General features: G+C 40.2%; 1 protein-coding gene across 1 annotated transcript; it reads right to left on the reverse strand.

The window, feature by feature from the left end:
• Window positions 1–464: 464 nt before the first annotated feature.
• LOC110879713 lies at window positions 465–1,778 on the reverse strand. The gene has a single exon (XM_022128230.2). The coding sequence runs from the start codon at window positions 1,591–1,593 to the stop codon at window positions 652–654; it is 942 nt and encodes a 313-aa protein (XP_021983922.1). The 5' UTR covers window positions 1,594–1,778; the 3' UTR covers window positions 465–651.
• Between the last annotated feature and the right edge of the window lie 20,925 nt (window positions 1,779–22,703).

The following is a 22,703-nucleotide window of genomic DNA, read 5'->3' on the forward strand; positions in this document are numbered from 1 at the left end:
CGATTGCAAACAAAAAACCTGGGAAAGTTACGTATTTTATAAAAACGACGGTATGTAGATCAACGATACTTGCGGATATTTTCGTTAGTGGCTTAAAACAAACCAGGTAAAAAGACAATAAGTCCTCCTCTCACATAGTTAGTTTTGTTTCTCGAACAAAACTATTTTTTCTCGACTCTCTTGATCTAATAAACTTCCAAAGAAGTGATTAATAAAGTTAATGACAATCTAGATCCCTAGCAAACCCTAATTCTTTTCAAACCTTTTCCAACTAAACATTCAATCATCATCATTATTCCCCTAAATGTGCTATTAAATTTGATATTAATCTAGACATTACTCACTTTAAACCGAACTTATTCTTTCATGTGATACAACATGCCTAACCAATCGGCTTTTGTCACCACTAATTTTTTTTTTTTTGAGTGATAAAGCTTACTCCTACCCTATATTACACCAAATAATTACACGACGTAAATTCTTTCAACCATTATTATACCGAATCCGACGAAGTGTACATTGTTTTATATTCAGTTTGTAAACTATATACTAGATGAATTAAATCCAGATGAGAGTTTATCAACTCATTCTCACCCTATGTTTTCAATCCAAATCCTCAATCACAAAAAAAAAAAAAAAAAAAAAAAAAAATCAAGAAAGATTTTTTGCTAAACATTTTACCAATTCAGCCTCTTCTTCTATAATCCTGCCTGCTTCTTCATCAGCAGCATTCCGATTCCGATCGTAAGCGATTTTGCAGCTCTTGAAGAACACACACCCAATTATGACATCAATTATGATGAGAATAGAGTACAAATAAGCAATGAATAACCCCTCTAACACCATGCTTGAACCAAGTTGACTCACCCCGGAATCGGAATAAGCCTTGATCACCCGGAACTGGAACAGGAATTCAATTCCGGCCAACGCCATGTTCACCGGAATTGATAACGAAAGAGCGATAGATGTTCTTCCTCTGATCATCACACATGCTTTGAGAATGGAGATAAACCCACCACTCATTTCCATTCCGGAGAGAATTAAAGCCAGGTTGCATGTGATCATTGCATTTGTAATAACAATGGAATACACGATTCCGCCAATGATAGTAAACAACAATGAGGGGATATGGAGGTTTTCTAAGCAGTTGAAAGCTATGAAAAGGACCCAAAAGCAAGTGGCATTTGCTGAGATGATGATTAAAGTGTTCCAAATTTGTGTTTGGAAGATGGAATTGAAGATTCCGGTGAGCGATGGAATTGGATGGTGGAGGGTGTTGAAGGATTGGATTACTATTGCTTTTGCTATTAAAAGAAATGAGAGGGAAAAGGGTAGGACTAGAATTGAAGAGGATATGGTTTGGGAGAGTCTGAGATTGAGAATGGAAAAGAATTCGGATTCCGGGGGGAATCCGGCTGCGTCGAAGAGTGACCGGAGGCGGGAATGGATGGAAAGGGAATCAGGGAGGAGGGAACAGGAGATGAGGATTGAAATGGAGAATGGGAGGGCTAAAAAGGCAGTGGATGTGAAGTAATGGTAGTGGAGAAGGAAAGTGTGGATTGATTTTCTGATGATTTTGATGGTGGATTCCATCGGAGTTGTGGAGGATTCCGGCGACGGTGGTGGTGATTCCGGTGAAGAAGGGTGTGAGAGGGTGGAAATGGAATTGATATGGAGGATATTTGGTGCATTAGATGAATGGATGGGTCACCAACTATAAGCTAACTAACGTTATACATGGAGTTGTTTGTGCTTATTTTATCAAACTCAATTTTGATTAAAAAGAATTTTTCTAAGAAAAAAGAAAATCTAAGTTTTCATATTATAATATATAATAAAATTATGTAGGAATATATGATACAATGGAAAACAAATAATATGGTATAAATAATTGAAAGGAATTTAATAATTGTGAATTTAATAAAAACAAATGAGTAGGAGTATTATTATTATATATTACAAGACAAAAGGTTGCAATGTGGGTTGCTTGGTGATGTGCAAAGAGGTTGGTTGAAGTGGGGCTTTTGCTATAGAGGTTTGGGTGGCGTAGAATGGACTCATCATATTAGGAGTCGCTCCCTTACATCATTGCATTTAAAAAGTAGCTAAAGCCTAAACATCATATCTTTGGACGGTAAGTTCAAATCAGAGAAACTTTAAAGTTGTTTAGGTTAAAATCTATCAAGTTGGCTTTGTGAAACTGCCTGTGGCATTATAGTCTAGTGGTGTCTTGAAGGTAGGATAAAGTTTAGGGGCTATTAGGTTCTGAGTTCGACTCTTACAAGAGTTTTTTTTCTCAGATTTATTAGGTTTGTTGTATTTGCTATTGCATAGCGGAGATGGATATGATCGGATGGTTTCGCTGGTAGCACGGTAATATTCTAGTGGTCCGTCAGTGATCTAAATTTGCCGTTAAAAAAGATTGTGTGAAACTGTCTCTCTCTCTCTCTTTTTTTTTTTTTTTAATATGAGTTAAAATCAGGATATTGTTTATGGGATTACCATTGTGTATATCATTTTGATCTTCAATTGTATATAGAGATATAAACACCAAAACATTATTACATTGACAAAAGAATTTGTTATTCGACCACTATACGTATTATTTCTTTATGATATATAATAATGTGATACTACGTGAAATTGAAATTACAAATACATCATATATAATGATAAAAAAGTGTACCAACTTATACACGTTGGGAAAATAATACACCAAGGTATATTATGTATTCATATTTTAAAATAATTAACTCGTTACCACGGTTTTAAAACATGACCAGATTGGGCACGGGCAACTTAACCGGTCTAGTTGAATCCATTTGAATCAACCAATTGCTAGTTGGACCACTTGAATCAGCAAACATGAACGGGCTTCAAATTTTTTATCTAAAAATCTTAGATTGATTCATTTACGATTTTATATTTTGTTTACTTGAGTCTTCATATTTTATTTATGTTACAAACTCACACTAAAAAGATGAAATAAGTTGATATTTTATTTTAAGATATGTATGATGTTTATTTGTTAGGTCATCTAATTCTGAAACATCTCTGAAAATTAAACCGGTTATAAAAAACATTTTTATTTACTTTAAGCATAAAAGGTATTTATTAATTATACAAGTATAATTTATTTTTTTAATAAGTGATGATGAATTACTATTTGACGAAAGGGGAAAAGTTGTTTTTGTTGCTCAACTACTATATAAAGTTTAGCACCAATTAGAAGATGAGGTAGTGAAATTCAGTTAATCTAAGAATCTGTAATGTTTACGGATTATATTATTTAAATGGCCCAAAAGCCCAAGATCTTATGATTCTGTCAGCTTGTCCAGGCTAGAAGTTGGACCACAATGGGCTGAACGCTGTGTACATAAACTGAGTCTTGGGCCTTTAAACAGCCCGTAGAAATTATAAAAATTCAAGTATCCGTACTTAATCCTTTTCAATTCTTAGAAATTAATTTAAACCCTTAAAATCTATACTTGCTATATTAGATGGGGGCAGAATTGTAACGTGATATCTTCTATACATATAATAAAAGACATATGACGTTCTATGAGGCAGTCTTAATTATTTTTTTTAAATATTTATTACATTGGAGTGTAAAACGGGATAATGTGATCCTTTATTAGAAATAGAATTCTAAATATACCATGTATAAAAAAATATATATGTTCTACATGTATTGAATAAATCCTTTTAACGAAACAGTTGATTAAAATAAATATTTTTATTTTAATATGTGATTATCAGTTATCTTTGTTCTTATTATAAAAATATAAAAACAATTAAAACTACCAATTAAATAAAATCTTTATCTTTATAAATATTTAAAACGCTAATATATTTTTTAGATTTTAATAATTAATATATGATTATAATAATGAATATATTATTATCAGTTATCTTTATCTTTATCATTAAAATCTCTTCTACAAATTTTAAATTTAATATTATCAATAAATGACTTTTCATAATAAATATTTAAAAAAATAATTAAGACTGCCTCATAGAACGCCATGTGTCCCTAACATGGTTTCGTTTATTATATGTATAGATTAAACTAGAATTGAGATCCGCCACAATGCGGCACAGATTCTTTAATTATAACTAAGTCGATTTAGAACCTGCACATTATGTTAAGCCTGTCAAACGGGGAAAAAAATAGACGATGTAAAAACGTTCACCCACACACGCACGTTGCGTTGTGTTAACTCGCAAAATTTAGAAAGAAACGTAAAAACGTCAAAGCAAAGACGCACGTTGCGATGTGTTAAGTCACAAAATTTAGAACCAAACATAAAACGAAAAATTTGCAGAAAATGAAAACTATAAAGGATCAAAGTTGAAAGTAAAAAAAGTTGCGAGGATATTGTCACACCCCAACCGATGGCGGAAACATCGGGATGAGACGAACAAATTGCTCAAAACAACATAACACTAATTGTGACAATATAATTAAATTTCATTTATTAAAATTGCTAAGTTTCATACAAAATGTCAAAAAGGGAAATAACAAACATCAAACATAGTTTATTTCAAAAGTGGGTTTCTAGGCCATCCTATTCATTTCTTCAAATCTTGACTTCCTCATCCTGCAGTATGCATTTAAAATAAAGTCAACAAAACATGTTGGCGAGAATACAAGTTTGATAATAGTATAATATGTTTGAAATAGTTTAACATGCTCAAATCCACGTGACTATATGATTTCATATTAACAGTTATACTCGTAACGATGAAATCTATGTGTTCAAACCAAAGTTTAACGCAATTAACGTAGCCTAACCCTAGAAGGGTGGTAAATGAGTAACATAGAATAAACCTAACAATACCCATAATATTATGGGAGGGGCGTTTCTCAACCCACAGCGCTGCCATTGTTAGGGGAGGCTTGCAAAGTTAATGAACACACAGTCATAAATGTTTAACAGTAGCATAACGTGATTAACATGAGTCAAATAGATTCACATGAAATGTGGATTGAGGGTGCAAAAATGTTTAACATAGTGTGTTTGATATAGAAATGCATACAACACCCAAAATGTGATAAAATAGAAAATGGGTCATGTATACTCACCTTAGGTTGCGTTGCGTTTTTCTTGGAAAAGATTAAGAATCAAGGGATTGTCCAAGAGGATGTGTGTCACACCCCCAAAATCCACCCGCGGATGACACCCGCTTTGAGGGCGTGACTGACCAGGATCCAGCCACCAATCATACTGAATGATTAAACCGATAATAAAAAGTAATACTTACTAACCATAAGATTAGCAAATATCAAGTTCAAACAGTAAGAAGTAGCGGAAGCATAAATAAACAGTTTTAAACAACGTTCATAGGGTAAGTCATGATAAATGCCCAACACACGGGCAGACGACCACTACACATCCCAAGCAGCTGCTCCAGTCACTGGCCACCTGCAAAGCATGCAGTAAGGGGTCAACAATAATGCTGAGTGAGTTCACTAGTTGTCCAGTTTTAATTACCAAAAACTTGTTTCACCAGTTAATTTATCCGTTTATACATGCCATGGGGAGCTACCCCAAAAGTTAGCGACTAAACTGTTTTTCCAATACCGAACACTAGGTAACCGTTTGCGTTTCCGCAGGATGCCCCGATGTCAATGTTCTATCATCATTGACGGATGCCTGAGTACATTAGTTCACGACCGATCCCATACCATGGCACGGTGTGAGGTTGGTAAAACCTAAATAGCGCTATCAACTAATAACCCGTTCGCCTGGCCCCGGCGACTAATCGGTATTATGTAGTAGGGACTTGAGTGATAGAGTTGCGTTTAGTGCCGTTGGTTGCATTCCGTATAAACAGTAATTAACTAAAAGGTTTCCCAATGACAAGGGAAGGAAAAGTAAGTTTGTTCCCAATAACTAGGGAAGGAATGTAAATGGTATCCCCTTTGCAAGGGGATAGGGTTGTTTTAGTCTCGTGTCCCAAACCACCGGGACGCATGCTTTTAAGTTGTGAACTCACCTTGGGTTGCTCGGTAGATACGTTACTTGGTTAAGTATGTTGGTCACCACGTCCTAGCATGGTTACCAAGTATGGGTCAAGTTGGGTACAAGTAAACACGTATAAACACACTTAGCATAAATGCAAACAACCACAGTAGCAGGTATACATGCAGCCCAGTCAACAGAAAGTCCAACATACAAACAGTGGGATTATTGGGCCGACCCTAATATCTACACAGCAAACAGTTACATAGCAGTCCAGTTAACAGATAGCACAACAAGTCATTTGGCCCAATAATAGCCCAGTCGCGACAAAGGCGATTGCGAGTCGCAACCAAGGGATTCTGACTCGCAACCTCGGTTACGGCTCACCATGCATTGGTTACGAGTCGCAACCAGGGTTTCCGACTCGCAACCTTGGTTACGGCTCATCACGTGCTGCTTGCGAGTCGCAACTGCGGTCTCGGTTCATCATGCGTTGGTTACGAGTCGCAACCGAAGGTCCCGACTCGCAACCTCAGCTACGTGCACCTGAAGCCTTCTAGAACCTGTCCTTTGTACGATCCAATGACCTTGCATTTTCATGTAATTTTGTACTGACCAATCAGAAAGCAAAAACATGTTTTGTTGTCAAATTACAAGGCAAAATGGATCAAAACAAGCATATTCAAAATATTTTTGTGACATTCAAACTGTTCATCATAATATTCATCCGGTTCATCAGGTTTTGACCCTCACAACCCACCCATAACATGCATTCTAGGATTCATACATCACCATAAACCAACCGAAAGCATCAGAAAAGTGTTAAAGCAACCAAATCTAAGTATCATGCTTGGATTCTATTCCTAGCACATATGAAATATGAACACTCAACCCATAATATTCAAAGTCTTGGCTAAATGTTTCTATCTATAACTAAGGAGTGACAATATTTGATCAAAGTAACAACTAAGACAACATTTCATCAAGGCAAGGGTTTCATTCTCGGCTAAACAAGAACATTACAAGAAAGCATGAAACCTCTAACAAATTAACACGCATACACACTAACCGGTTAAGGAAGGGTATGAAGATGATCTTTCGAGTGGGACTCCGATCTTGAATTCGCAAGCTTTGTTGTCGGGTTGAATCCGAAGGAACAAGGAAGAAAATGGTGGTTGATGCTTTGGGTTTTTAGGGTTCTAGTGTGAGAGAGGAGAGTGTGAGAGGAGTGTTGTAAAATGGTTTAAGGGAGGCGAGGGTTGGTTTATATAAGGTTGCGAGTGGGTTAGGGTGATTCCGGGTTGGGTTTCTCGGTCACAAGGCCCAAACGGCCCATTGTTACTGTTCACTAGCAACCGTGGGCTCGAGTCGAGTTTGTGGTCTCGGGTTGGTTGTGGTTTCGGGTTCCGGTTCATCTCACATACACACACACTCTCTTATATCTATGTAAATATATATATATATATATAATACATACACATTTATATCTATATACACATATACATGAATACACATAGCATGTAGCACAATAGTTCAAATTTTCCTTTTAATAGAATCTATGTACACACATGTTACATCGAAAGATTGTCCGGGGAAAACCCGAAGTGTCACATTATCCCCAAGTTTTAAGAACTTTCGTCCCGAAAGTTAAGGCAGTCACTGTCAAGCTAGTGTAAATGAGAATGTTTCAACGGGGTGTCACATCATCCCCCCGTTAGTTTGGAATTTCGTCCCGAAATTCGGCTGTAGCTTCAGTGCTGGGGTTTTCGTTAGGGAACAGCCGGGGATACTTGTGCTTCATCTGGTCTTCCCGCTCCCAGGTATACTCTGGGCCACGTCGCGAGTTCCAACGGACTCGTACAAGAGGTATCTGGCTACGTTTGAGGATTTTGATCTCTCGATCAGTGATTTCAATCGGTTCCTCAGTAAAGTGTAGCTGTTCGTCAATAGTCAGTTCCTTAAAAGGAATTACGAGCGTTTCATCTGATAGACACTTCTTCAGATTAGATACGTGGAAAACGTTGTGTACCGCACTCAGTTCTTCAGGTAGGTTCAATCTATAAGCAACCTTACCGATCTTCTCGGTGATTTCGAATGGTCCGATATATCGCGGATTAAGCTTGCCCCGTTTTCCGAAGCGGACCACACCCTTCCAGGGTGAGACTTTGAGTAGAACCCGGTCACCGACCTGGAATTCTAAAGGTTTCCTACGCTTATCAGCGTAACTCTTCTGACGGTCACGAGCTGCCGCCATGCGTTGCCTGATCTGGGCAATCTATTCCGTTGTATCTACCACCATCTCTGGGCCCGTGATTTGACTATCACCGATTTCCGCCCAGCAGAGAGGTGACCGGCATTTACGACCGTACAATGCCTCAAAAGGTGCTGCCTGAATACTAGTGTGGTAACTGTTGTTGTAGGAGAACTCTACTAGCGGTAGATGCTTCTCCCAGTTCTTGCCGAAATCGATCACGCACGCTCTAAGCATGTCTTCTAGGGTTTGGATGGTGCGTTCAGACTGCCCATCCGTTTGCGGGTGATAAGCGGTGCTCATATCCAATCGTGAGCCAAAGGATTTGTGCATAGCTTGCCACAATTCCGAAGTAAATCGAGCGTCTCGGTCGGAAATAATTGAGGTTGGCACTCCGTGCCTTGAAACTACTTCCTTTAAGTAAATCTCCGCCAAGGTAGAAAACTTGTATGTTTCCTTAATAGCCAGAAAGTGCGCGGACTTGGTCAGTCGATCCACTATTACCCAAATAGTATCATTTCCGCGTTGAGACCTAGGTAGCCCTGTAACAAAATCCATGGAAATTTGCTCCCATTTCCATTTCGGGATTTCTGGTTGTTGGAGTAGACCTGCTGGCTTCTGGTACTCTGTCTTGACCCTGGCGCAAGTCAAACATTTGCTGACGTATGTTGCTATGTGGGCCTTCATACCAGGCCACCAATATGTAGTCTTCAAGTCGTGGTACATCTTGTCCGAACCAGGATGTACTGAATAGCGGGACTTGTGGGCTTCGTCCATCACGAGTTCACGTAAATCTCCAAAGAGTGGAACCCAGATGCGCCCTGTTACATAGTAAGCACCATCTTGTTTCTGTTCCAGCCGCTGCCTCGACCCTCGCAGAGACTCAGCCCTGATGTTTTCCGGTTTCAATGCTTCAACTTGAGCATTTCGGATCTGGGTAGGGAGGTTAGACTGGATGGTAAGTTGCAATGCTCGCACGCGCTTTGGTATGGTGTCCTTTCGGCTGAGGGCGTCGGCCACAACATTGGCCTTGCCCGGATGGTATTTGATGGCGCATTCGTAGTCATTCAAGAGTTCGACCCATCGACGTTGTCGCATGTTTAATTCCTTTTGCCTAAAGATATGCTCGAGACTCCTGTGATCGGTGTAGATTGTGCACTTGGTACCGTACAGGTAATGTCTCCATATCTTAAGAGCAAAAACCACTGCTCCCAGTTCCAAGTCATGTGTCGTGTAGTTCCTTTCGTGTGTCTTGATTTGTCGTGAGGCGTAGGCAATAACTTTCTCGCGTTGCATTAACACGCAACCGAGCCCATGAATAGATGCATCGCAGTAGACTACGAAGTCGTCAGTGCCTTCAGGCAACGAGAGAATAGGGGCGCTACAGAGGTTATCCTTAAGCCTCTGAAAAGCAGATTCCTGTGCTTCATTCCACTTGTAGGCGATGCCTTTCTGAGTGAGTATAGTGAGGGGTTGTGCAATCTTCGAGAATCCTTGAATGAATCTGCGGTAGTAGCCTGCCAATCCCAAGAATTGGCGAACTTCAGTTGGAGTCTTGGGTGTAGGCCAGTTCTTTATTGATTCGATCTTAGCTGGGTCAACATGAATTCCGTTCTTGTTGACTACATGGCCGAGGAAATGGACTTCTCGAAGCCAGAAGTCACATTTAGAGAATTTGGCGTACAGCTGCTCGTTGCGAAGGAGTTCCAGAATAAGGCGTAGGTGTTGTTCATGCTCCTCTTGACTTTTCGAATAAATCAGGATGTCGTCGATAAACACAATCACGAATTTGTCGAGGTAAGGCTTACATACGCGGTTCATAAGATCCATGAACACTGCCGGCGCGTTGGTCATTCCGAAAGGCATAACGAGGAATTCATAGTGACCATAACGAGTCCTGAACGCAGTCTTGGAGATGTCTTCATTACGAACTCTCAGCTGATGATAGCCTGATCGCAGGTCAATCTTAGAATAGTAACTCGATCCTTGCAGTTGATCAAACAAATCGTCGATGCGCGGGAGAGGGTAACGATTCTTGATGGTAACCTTGTTCAACTCACGATAGTCGATGCACATTCGGAATGTGCCATCCTTCTTCTTGACAAAGAGTACTGGGGCTCCCCAGGGTGATGAGCTAGGACGGATAAATCCTTTATCCAATAGTTCCTGTAGTTGCGTAGAGAGTTCCTTCAGTTCTGCAGGGGCTAGACGGTACGGTGCACGAGCTATGGGTGCTGCTCCGGGAGCTAGCTCGATTCGAAATTCGACCTGACGGTGGGGAGGGAGTCCAGGTAGTTCCTCAGGAAATACCTCGGGATAGTCTCGTACTACAGGAAAATCTTCAATCCTCTTTTCCTTTTCGTGGGCGTCGGTGACAAGTGCTGGGATAGCGGTGTGCCCTTTCTGTAAGCACTTCTGGGCTTTCAGGAGCGAGATAATGCCTGTGACTTCTCCACCTTTGTTGCCTTGAACGATGAGGGGTTGACCAGAACGACGAGGTATACGAACTGCTTTCTCTTGACAGAGGATCTCAGCGCGATGTTTGGATAACCAATCCATACCAATGACGACGTCGAAGCTTCCAAGTTTGACAGGGAAAAGATCGATACTAAACGTGTGGCCAGACAATTCTAGTGTGCAGTCGTGGATCATGTGCGTGGCCTCGATGTTCCTACCATTAGCTATCTCGACGATGTGCTTAGAACTTAATAATGCAGGCAGGTGCTTAAGTTTCTTACTAATGCGAAGGGATACATAACTGGCATCGGCACCGGAATCAAATAACACAGAAACATAACGATCGTCAAGTAGGAACTTACCCGCCACGACGTTGGGATCATTCCTTGCTTCACCAGCTCCAATCACGAAAGCTCTGCCCCTCGCACCATTCCCAGCATTGTTGTTTTGCTCATTGTTCCCAGCTCCCTGATTGTTGTTGCGATTCTGATTCAGTTCAGGGCAATCCTTTCGCATGTGCCCTGTTGCCCCGCATTTAAAACATGCCCGATTGTTTCCCTGCTGCTGTTGCTGTTGGGGTTGTTGCTGATTCTGCCTTGCTGGGAACTGACTTCTACAGTCCTTGGCTTCGTGCCCCATCTTGTGGCATCGCTGACACTGACCCTTGTTACATGCCCCATTGTAGTGCCTGTTACACTTGTTGCACTTAGGGTAGCTTCCCCGGTAGCCACCCTGTTGCTGAGTGCCTTTGTTGTTGTCAGTTTTCCTTTGCTGGGCTGGGGCCTGAGTAGAGTTAGCATCTTTGCCCTGATTTCCATCCCACTTTCGTTTACCGTCACTAGAAGTTCCCTCCGCAGCACTGATCCTTTTGGGCAACCTGCCCTCCTCCACAGCCTGGTTGGTGAGTTTGTGGGCAAGACGAACCACAGGCTGTATGGTAGGGAGGTTGGCCGAGGTTACGTGGCTTCTGATTTCTGGGACTAAGCCCTTGATGTACAATTCGATCCTTCGGTACATGGGTCGGGACATGTTTGGGCAGAGAGCAGCATAGTCGTTGGACAGCTTGGTGTAGGTCTCAATCTCTGACCCAACCATCTTGAGTTCATAGTACTCGTCCTCGAGTTTGTGGATGTCATCCCTGTGACAGTACTCTTCCCTGATCATATCCTTGAAATCTTCCCATGCAGTAGCGTTAGCAGTCTCCAAACCAAGCATTTGAATTTGCGCCTTCCACCACGAAAGCGCACTACCCTCAAGGGTACCGGTAGCAAACTTCACCCAATTAGCATGGGGACACTCGCAGACAGCGAAGACAGCTTCGACCTTCTCGATCCAGTGCAGAAGACCTATGGCACCCTCAGTGCCACTGAATGGAAGAGGCTTGCAATCCATGAAGGTCTTGAAGGTACAAACACGTGGTTGCACAGGCGCAGGCTGACCTGTTGTGAGGAGTGAAGCGAAATAGGTTTAGAGGCGAAAAGACGATGTGGCGGTAGGATCTAAACATCCTAAAACAACGAGCTTACCTATAGGGTGAGCTGCGAAAGCTGCAGCCATAGTGTTGAGCAGGTTAGTGAACTGAGCCTGAGTCATGTTGACGTTTCCTCGTCCGCGTCCACTCATTGTCTTCATGACCAGAAAACATAGTATGAGTGTGGTGTCGTAACATAGCGAGAATAAGATAGAAGAGAGGAGGCGTATCTATCTAATCAGGCAAACTAGTACGTATAGTAACGCAGAAAGCATAAGACAACAAGCAAGTAAATATGGGTCCGAGCTATGAGGTCAGATAAGTCGAGCCTTGTACTTGGAGTGTAGTGTCGTCACGAGTCACGGGTTATAGTCTGGTTTTTCTCAAAAAGATTTTCCCCTTTTTAAAACCAAGTTCACTATAACCAATGGCTCTGATACCAATCTGTCACACCCCCAAAATCCACCCGCGGATGACACCCGCTTTGAGGGCGTGACTGACCAGGATCCAGCCACCAATCATACTGAATGATTAAACTGATAATAAAAAGTAATACTTACTAACCATAAGATTAGCAAATATCAAGTTCAAACAGTAAGAAGTAGCGGAAGCATAAATAAACAGTTTTAAACAACGTTCATAGGGTAAGTCATGATAAATGCCCAACACACGGGCAGACGACCACTACACATCCCAAGCAGCTGCTCTAGTCACTGGCCACCTGCAAAGCATGCAGTAAGGGGTCAACAATAATGCTGAGTGAGTTCACTAGTTGTCCAGTTTTAATTACCAAAAACTTGTTTCACCAGTTAATTTATCCGTTTATACATGCCATGGGGAGCTACCCCAAAAGTTAGCGACTAAACTGTTTTTCCAATACCGAACACTAGGTAACCGTTTGCGTTTCCGCAGGATGCCCCGATGTCAATGTTCTATCATCATTGACGGATGCCTGAGTACATTAGTTCACGACCGATCCCATACCATGGCACGGTGTGAGGTTGGTAAAACCTAAATAGCGCTATCAACTAATAACCCGTTCGCCTGGCCCCGGCGACTAATCGGTATTATGTAGTAGGGACTTGAGTGATAGAGTTGCGTTTAGTGCCGTTGGTTGCATTCCGTATAAACAGTAATTAACTAAAAGGTTTCCCAATGACAAGGGAAGGAAAAGTAAGTTTGTTCCCAATAACTAGGGAAGGAATGTAAATGGTATCCCCTTTGCAAGGGGATAGGGTTGTTTTAGTCTCGTGTCCCAAACCACCGGGACGCATGCTTTTAAGTTGTGAACTCACCTTGGGTTGCTCGGTAGATACGTTACTTGGTTAAGTATGTTGGTCACCACGTCCTAGCATGGTTACCAAGTATGGGTCAAGTTGGGTACAAGTAAACACGTATAAACACACTTAGCATAAATGCAAACAACCACAGTAGCAGGTATACATGCAGCCCAGTCAACAGAAAGTCCAACATACAAACAGTGGGATTATTGGGCCGACCCTAATATCTACACAGCAAACAGTTACATAGCAGTCCAGTTAACAGATAGCACAACAAGTCATTTGGCCCAATAATAGCCCAGTCGCGACAAAGGCGATTGCGAGTCGCAACCAAGGGATTCTGACTCGCAACCTCGGTTACGGCTCACCATGCATTGGTTACGAGTCGCAACCAGGGTTTCCGACTCGCAACCTTGGTTACGGCTCATCACGTGCTGCTTGCGAGTCGCAACTGCGGTCTCGGTTCATCATGCGTTGGTTACGAGTCGCAACCGAAGGTCCCGACTCGCAACCTCAGCTACGTGCACCTGAAGCCTTCTAGAACCTGTCCTTTGTACGATCCAATGACCTTGCATTTTCATGTAATTTTGTACTGACCAATCAGAAAGCAAAAACATGTTTTGTTGTCAAATTACAAGGCAAAATGGATCAAAACAAGCATATTCAAAATATTTTTGTGACATTCAAACTGTTCATCATAATATTCATCCGGTTCATCAGGTTTTGACCCTCACAACCCACCCATAACATGCATTCTAGGATTCATACATCACCATAAACCGAAAGCATCAGAAAAGTGTTAAAGCAACCAAATCTAAGTATCATGCTTGGATTCTATTCCTAGCACATATGAAATATGAACACTCAACCCATAATATTCAAAGTCTTGGCTAAATGTTTCTATCTATAACTAAGGAGTGACAATATTTGATCAAAGTAACAACTAAGACAACATTTCATCAAGGCAAGGGTTTCATTCTCGGCTAAACAAGAACATTACAAGAAAGCATGAAACCTCTAACAAATTAACACGCATACACACTAACCGGTTAAGGAAGGGTATGAAGATGATCTTTCGAGTGGGACTCCGATCTTGAATTCGCAAGCTTTGTTGTCGGGTTGAATCCGAAGGAACAAGGAAGAAAATGGTGGTTGATGCTTTGGGTTTTTAGGGTTCTAGTGTGAGAGAGGAGAGTGTGAGAGGAGTGTTGTAAAATGGTTTAAGGGAGGCGAGGGTTGGTTTATATAAGGTTGGGAGTGGGTTAGGGTGATTCCGGGTTGGGTTTCTCGGTCACAAGGCCCAAACGGCCCATTGTTACTGTTCACTAGCAACCGTGGGCTCGAGTCGAGTTTGTGGTCTCGGGTTGGTTGTGGTTTCGGGTTCCGGTTCATCTCACATACACACACACTCTCTTATATCTATGTAAATATATATATATATATAATACATACACATTTATATCTATATACACATATACATGAATACACATAGCATGTAGCACAATAGTTCAAATTTTCCTTTTAATAGAATCTATGTACACACATGTTACATCGAAAGATTGTCCGGGGAAAACCCGAAGTGTCACAATGTGCACAAGAGATTTACCCTATTAATTTTGAGGATTTGCTAATTATTGGGAATTTAGAGATTATTTAAATAACAAGGCATTTATAGAATAATATTAACATTTCTAAAATAATAATCATATGTCTCATTTTTATAGTTTGTATTTAATGAAATACATGTCAATTTATTTATAATTAAGTGAGTAAAAATAAATACGGATTTTTATATATTATTAAAATAATAATTCTGATTTTACCAAAATATTATAAATATTATTACTAAAATTCTGGATAAAGATTATAATTTCTAATTATTATATATATATTAAATAAAAATTCGGATATATATAAAGTAATAATTCTGATTATTATTATATAATAATTCTGATTATAAAATATTAATTCTGATTTAATAAAATAATAAATCTGAATAATTCAGATTTTAAATAATAATCTAAAAATAAATCTGATTATTTTGTTGTAAAAATTCTGATTATTAAAAAGAAACAGGAAATAATAAATTTCTGTTATAAAAATCTGATTTAATAATATTTATAAATCTGATTAATAATATTAATAATAGTAAAAATTCTGATTTTTATATAAATAAATCTGATTGATATAATTAATAATTATTCTGAACTATTTTATTAATATTATAGTAATAATATATTGATTAGAATAAATCTGATTAATAATAATAATAATAATAATGATATAATAATAATAATAATAATAATAATAATAATAATAATAATAATAATAATAATAATAATAATGATAATAATGTAATAACAATTCAGAACTAAAAATATAACAGAAACGAAAAGAAAACGGAATCGAATAGGTACCGAACAAGGTTTGCAGGTGGTTTTCCGGCGGTCGACAGGAGGTTCCGGCGACGATTGTCGTGGCTCCGGCGGTGTGCAGGTCCTCCGGCGAGAACGTGAACGACGGCGCGAGTCGGTTTCGGTTCGCTTCGGTAAACCGGAATAAAAGGAACGAGTGCGTTTGAGGGTGAAGGGATTGAACAAATTGAGGTTGATCGTGATTTTAAAGGGGTGCAGGTCGTCGGTTTCGGATATGGTGGGTCGAAGTCCGGTCACCAACTTAACAGTCGGAGAAGACGATCGGGTTGGCGGTTTTTTTTTTATTTTAAATACGCGCATTTAATTTGTGTTTAAATATCATTTAATTACAATATAGAACGGATGTGGCATGCCCGGCCGAGTGGTTGTGTGCGCGTTTGTGAACCTTGAGGTCGCGAGTTCGAATCCAGGGGAGGCCGGTTCTAACCCAGGAGACCCCCCCCCCCTTTTTACTACATTTTTTTAACTAACTGGGTTAGTCACTAACTGAGTTTTCTAACTCAGTTAGTGCTGTCCTTTGATAAAATTAACCTGGTTAGCTGATTTAACCAGGATTTAGCTAACCAGGTTAGTTTAACTAACCAAAATAATCAAAAATCATTAAAAATTCAGTTTAAAATATTTATTTAATTTTAATTATTAGTTTACTTATTTAAAATATTAACAAAATAATATAAAAATTATTTTAACCCAATTTTGATATTTTTACCGAATTAACGTATAAATTCCCGGTTTTTGTACAGTTTAGGGTAATCTCTTGGCAATGATGAATTTGAGAGCTGAGATTAAGATGTATTTTCACTGTTTACGTGTTTAACATAGTTTGACATGTTTTTAATTGTTTTGACAATACATAGTATTCAAACACAAATATGAATAAAATAATGCACTTTCATTATGATTTCAAGTCTCGAGTACAATTTGGGAATGAAACCAAATACCACAAAGGTACAAATTACAAAAATAGAAAGTACAAGTCGACTTGCCAAAAATGAAAAGATTGAAAATACGAGGTGTCACAGTCTCCCCTACTTTAGGAGATTTCGTCCTCGAAATCTTAACAAGAAGACTGATCGAAGAGATGTGGATACTTTGCCATCATGTCACTTTTGAGTTCCCAAGTAAACTCAGCACCACGCTTGCCTTCCCATCGCACTTTTACAATGCGAATTTTGCTGCGTCTGAGCTGCTTGGTACCTTGATCCACAATTTCAACTGGTCTTTCCACGAAATGAAGCGTATCGTTGATTTGCAAGTCGTTGACTGGGACATGAAGTCCTTCATCAGCTAGACATTTCTTGAGATTTGAAACGTGAAATGTCGGATGAACGTTACTCAGTTCCTGTGGTAGATCCAGCAAATACGCTACCTTGCCAACTCGTTCGAGGATTTTGAAAGGTCCAACGTAACGAGGGGCAAGTTTACCCTTTTTACCGAATCGAACAACCCCTTTCCATGGAGATACTTTAAGTAATACTTGATCCCCAACATTGAATTCCATGGGTTTGCGCCCTTTATCTGCGTAACTCTTTTGTCGATTCCTGGCTTTGAGTAATGTCACGGATTTGAAGAATCTTGTCCGTGGTTTCTTGAATAAGCTCAGGACCAGTAAATTGCTTATCACCAATTTCGTGCCAACTGATTGGTGATCGACATTTTCTCCCATATAGCGCTTCGAATGGGGCCATTTGAATGCTGGAGTGATAGCTGTTATTGTACGAGAATTCGACCAGAGGCAAATGCACATCCCAACTACCACCAAAGTCAATGACACAGGATCGAAGCATATCTTCGAGAGTTTGAATGGTACGCTCAGTCTGTCCATCTGTTTGAGGATGGAAGGCTGTACTAAGATTTAAATGAGTACCCATGGCTGATTGAAAAGTTTGCCATAGGCGAGACGTGAAATGACCATCACGGTCTGAAATGATGTCACGAGGTATGCCATGACGACAGATGATTTCATCAGTATAGACTCGAGCAAGTTTTTCAACTTTGAAGTCTTCCCGAATAGGTAAGAAATGGGCTGACTTGGTCAAACGATCAACGATGACCCAAATACTATCATTACCAGATGAGGTTCGAGGAAGTTTAGTTATAAAGTCCATTGCAATACTATCCCACTTCCAAACAGGAATTTCTGGTTGTTCGAGCAAACCAGAGGGACGCTGATGCTCTGCTTTAACCTTCGAGCATGTAAGACATTTTGAGAAATACAAGGCTATATCATTCTTCATACCAGGCCACCAATAAGATGTTCGAAGATCGTGATACATCTTATCAGCACCAGGATGTATTGAGTATTTAGACTTATGAGCCTCGTTCATGATAAATTCACAAAGATTGTCGCGATTTGGTACCCAAATGCGATTAAGATAATATTGAAGTCCGTCTGGCTTCGTCACAAGTTGATCCATAGAGGCACCACGGATTTCGACGAGCAGACTTCCTTCGTTAGCTGACGCAAACTGTGCCTCACGAATACAATTGTGAAGGTCACTTGACACTTGAAAACAACGCATACGATAGAAATGAGCCTTACGACTCAGGGCATCCGCTACGACATTCGCCTTTCCAGGATGGTAGCGAATCTCGCAGTCATAGTCGTTAAGTAATTCCACCCAGCGACGTTGACGCATATTTAGTTCTTTTTGATTGAAGATATGTTGTAGACTTTTGTGGTCAGTGTATACAACACATTTCGTACCATATAGATAGTGACGCCATATTTTTAATGCGAATACGACAGCACCAAGTTCAAGATCGTGAGTAGTGTAATTTTTCTCATGAATCTTTAATTGGCGAGAAGCGTATGCAATGACCTTGCCTCGTTGCATAAGGACGCAACCAAGACCACGATTTGATGCATCGCAATATACTACGAAGTAATCATTTCCGTCAGGTAGGGTTAAGATAGGAGCATTGCAAAGCATGTCCTTGAGGGTTTGAAAAGCTTCTTCTTGCTCGTGACTCCAAACGAAAGGTTTTTCCTTTTGGGTCAACATAGTGAGAGGAACAGCTATCTTAGAAAAATTCGAGATGAATCGACGGTAGTAACCCGCCAATCCTAGGAATGAACGAATTTCTGATGGGTTTTTAGGTGCGATCCAACTTTTGACTGCTTCAATTTTAGCAGGGTCGACATGAATACCTTTTTCGCTAACGACATGTCCAAGGAATTGGACTTCCTTGATCCAGAATTCACACTTTGAGAACTTTGCGTATAAAAGTTCACTTCGCAAAAGTTCGAGTATGAGACGTAAATGACGCTCATGATCGACTCGAGATTTAGAATAAATTAGAATGTCATCAATGAAGACAATCACGAATCGATCTAGATAAGGTTTGCAAACACGATTCATCAAATCCATGAACACGGCGGGCGCGTTAGTCAGACCAAAAGGCATGACCACAAACTCGTAGTGTCCATAGCGCGTTCGAAAAACGGTTTTTGGAATATCCTCTTCGAGGATACGAAGTTGATGATTGCCAGATCGAAGATCGATCTTGGAGAAACAACTTGCACCTTGGAGTTGATCAAAGAGGTCGTCAATGCGAGGTAGTGGATATCGATTTTTGATAGTAAGCTTGTTGAGCTCTCGATAATCGATACACATTCGAAATGAACCATCTTTCTTTTTAACGAATAGAACAGGAGCACCCCAAGGAGAGGTACTGGGTCGAATGAAACCCTTGTCAAGAAGCTCCTGGGGTTGGCTGGAAAGCTCTTGCATCTCAGATGGTGCAAGGCGATAGGGAGCTCGTGCAACAGGAGTTGCACCAGGCACAAGGTCGATACGAAAGTCAACTGACCGAGGAGGAGGAGGACAAGGTAAATCCTCAGGGAAAACTTCTGGGAAATCACACACCACTGGAACACCGCTTACGCATTTTCCCTTGCCCTTTTCTTCCACTACGTGGGCTAAAAAGGCAAAGTACCTTTTACGTAAGTATCTGTTCGCTTGGGTGCATGACATTAGCTTTAGACCATTGGAAGGTCGATCCCCATAAACATGTAGGGTATCGCCTGATGGAAGAGGCAAACGAACGTATTTTTCGAAACAGGCAATTTCAGCATGGTTCTTTCGAAGCCAATCCATGCCAACTATGATATCGAAACTACCCAACTCCATGGGTATGAGGTCAATTGAAAAGGCATGATCATTCAAAGTGAGAGTACAATTACGAAGAACAGAATCGACACGAATAGACTTGCCATTGGCAACTTCGACTGGGAATGACTTAGGTAGTTTTGAGCGTGTGCATTTTAACAATGGTTCAAATTCTACAGATACAAAACATTTATCTACACCAGTATCAAATAAAATAGAAGCATACAAATTATTAACGAGGAACGTACCGTTCACGACCTCATTGTCGTTGCGCGCTTGCTGAGCATTGATAACAAATGCACGACCTTGTGGTGCCTTCTGCTGTAAATCTTGCCTCAATTGAGGACACTGAGGTCGTAGGTGAGTTGGATCCCCACATTTGAAACATGCCCTGACCACATTTGCTGGCTTTGAGTTTTGGGCTGTCGTTGGGTTATTGCGACAGTATGCTGCCAAATGCCCATAACGATTGCAGGAGGTACAGTGTCTACATGGGCTCGTAGTTGGGTGATGAAAGTGGCAAGTGGTGCACTTAGGGTTTGTTCCTGTGTATTGCTTCTTTTCTGGGTTTGCTGGGTTAGGTTTTGGATTTTCAACTGGTGTAACAGCGTTGCAAATTGAGGATTGGTGAGCACGCTTCTTTCCCCTATTGTTGTGGGTGATTTGATGAGCGGGTTTTGAGGAGGATGTATGTTTAGATGCTGCTGCGACTTGTTTATCACGAACTCGATTATTATTCAAACTTTCCGCGAGGCGGTACACATCCTCAATATTATCCAACCTAGCCGCCTCGATGGTATCACGCATCTTGGGGGGCAACCCATTAATATATTTCCGAATGGTGTGTTCTGTGGTCAACACCAAATGAGGCACGATAAAACACAACTGCTTGAACCGGGTAGTGTATGCAAGGTTTTCATCCCCAACTTGTTTGAGGGTCCAGAACTCTTCTTCTAACTTCTGCTGCTCATGAGGAGGGCAGAATTCCTCCATCATAAGCTGTCTGAGCTCTTCCCAAGACAACGCGTAAGCTAGCTCATTGGATCGAATGTTTCTCTCGTTAGTCCACCAGTCTAGTGCCCTGGCTTGGAAAACACCAGTGGCACTTCGCACCTTGAGTTCCTCTGGACATTCACTATTTATGAACGTGACTTCCATGCTGTCAAACCATTCCAACATAGCTGTCACTCCATCCTTCCCAGTGAAAGTTTTGGGGTTACAGGCAGTGAAGTGTTTGTAGTTGAACGAGACTGGTTTAGGCTGTACTACGTGAGAATCGCCAAAATGATTGGGAGTGCTGGAGGCTTGAATCTCAGACACTATCTTTGGCACGATTCTGGCAATCTGATTTGCCATGAACGTCAGCATTTTCTTTTTGGAGTTAGCCTTGGATTTTCTGGGAGAGTGAGAGTACTGACGAGATGACGACATCTAGAAATTCAAAGCAAGAAATGGATGAGACTTTAATCATAATGTTTTTGTTTAGGGAAATTGATTTCATGTATGCATCACATAACACATTGTTTTTCACATGAATTGTCAAATAGTTTCACATAGAATAACATAGCATTGCACATAGAATAACATGATGTTACACATAGAATATCATGTATGATGAAAGCAAGATAAATTTAGTTTGTTCACGACGGAGTAATTATTAATTGTTTTAGATTGCGATAATAACGTGATTCGTGTTCCCAAACTTGAAATGAAGATAACGCTCAAATGTAAATCACATGATAATTGAGATAACATAAAAAGAGATTTATCATAAAAATATGGATTGTCACGGAACGTAACATAAGACTATTCCAAAGTGAATCGAAATCCTTTTCGAATTAAGGAGACGTGCTTTGGCCTAATAGACAAATACTCTCATCGAGGAGCGACTAACGGTATCTGTCCTTCCAGTTACAACACGTCCTTAATCGATTGGGAAAATCGAAACTTTGGCGAGATTGAAAATCAAGGAATGGGACTAGTTAACAAGATGCGAGTTTCACCTCTAACTTGATAACATCGTACCCTGATGTGGTTGGTACTCATCCAAAGATGAGGGTCCACTAGAATATGAAATGGAAATTCCCATCAAGGTTTGGATGTCACTCCTAACTTGAGGGTAGATTTCGTGCAAAAATCAAATTTAAGCTGAATGAAAGTCATCACCAAATATGGGAATCACCCCTGTTTTGATGAATCATTTCGATTGTGTTACATGAGTGTCTTCAAAGCTTCCATGTGTGTATTGTGTTAGCCTTAGGAAAGGCTTGTATATTAGAAGTCCAAAAGAATAGAGGGAAGCAAGGAAGAGAGAAGGGAATATTGTCTTAAACAACAAATAAATGAGAAAGCTCCTAAACTATAGACTAGGTAAAAGCATTCCTACTTTTCCTAATTCCCTATAGTTATGGCTCTGATACCAATCTGTCACACCCCAACCGATGGCGGAAACATCGGGATGAGACGAACAAATTGCTCAAAACAACATAACACTAATTGTGACAATATAATTAAATTTCATTTATTAAAATTGCTAAGTTTCATACAAAATGTCAAAAAGGGAAATAACAAACATCAAACATAGTTTATTTCAAAAGTGGGTTTCTAGGCCATCCTATTCATTTCTTCAAATCTTGACTTCCTCATCCTGCAGTATGCATTTAAAATAAAGTCAACAAAACATGTTGGCGAGAATACAAGTTTGATAATAGTATAATATGTTTGAAATAGT

This window comes from Helianthus annuus, chromosome 9, assembly GCF_002127325.2.
Source record: "Helianthus annuus cultivar XRQ/B chromosome 9, HanXRQr2.0-SUNRISE, whole genome shotgun sequence".
In the NCBI taxonomy this organism is placed as follows: Eukaryota; Viridiplantae; Streptophyta; class Magnoliopsida; order Asterales; family Asteraceae; genus Helianthus; species Helianthus annuus.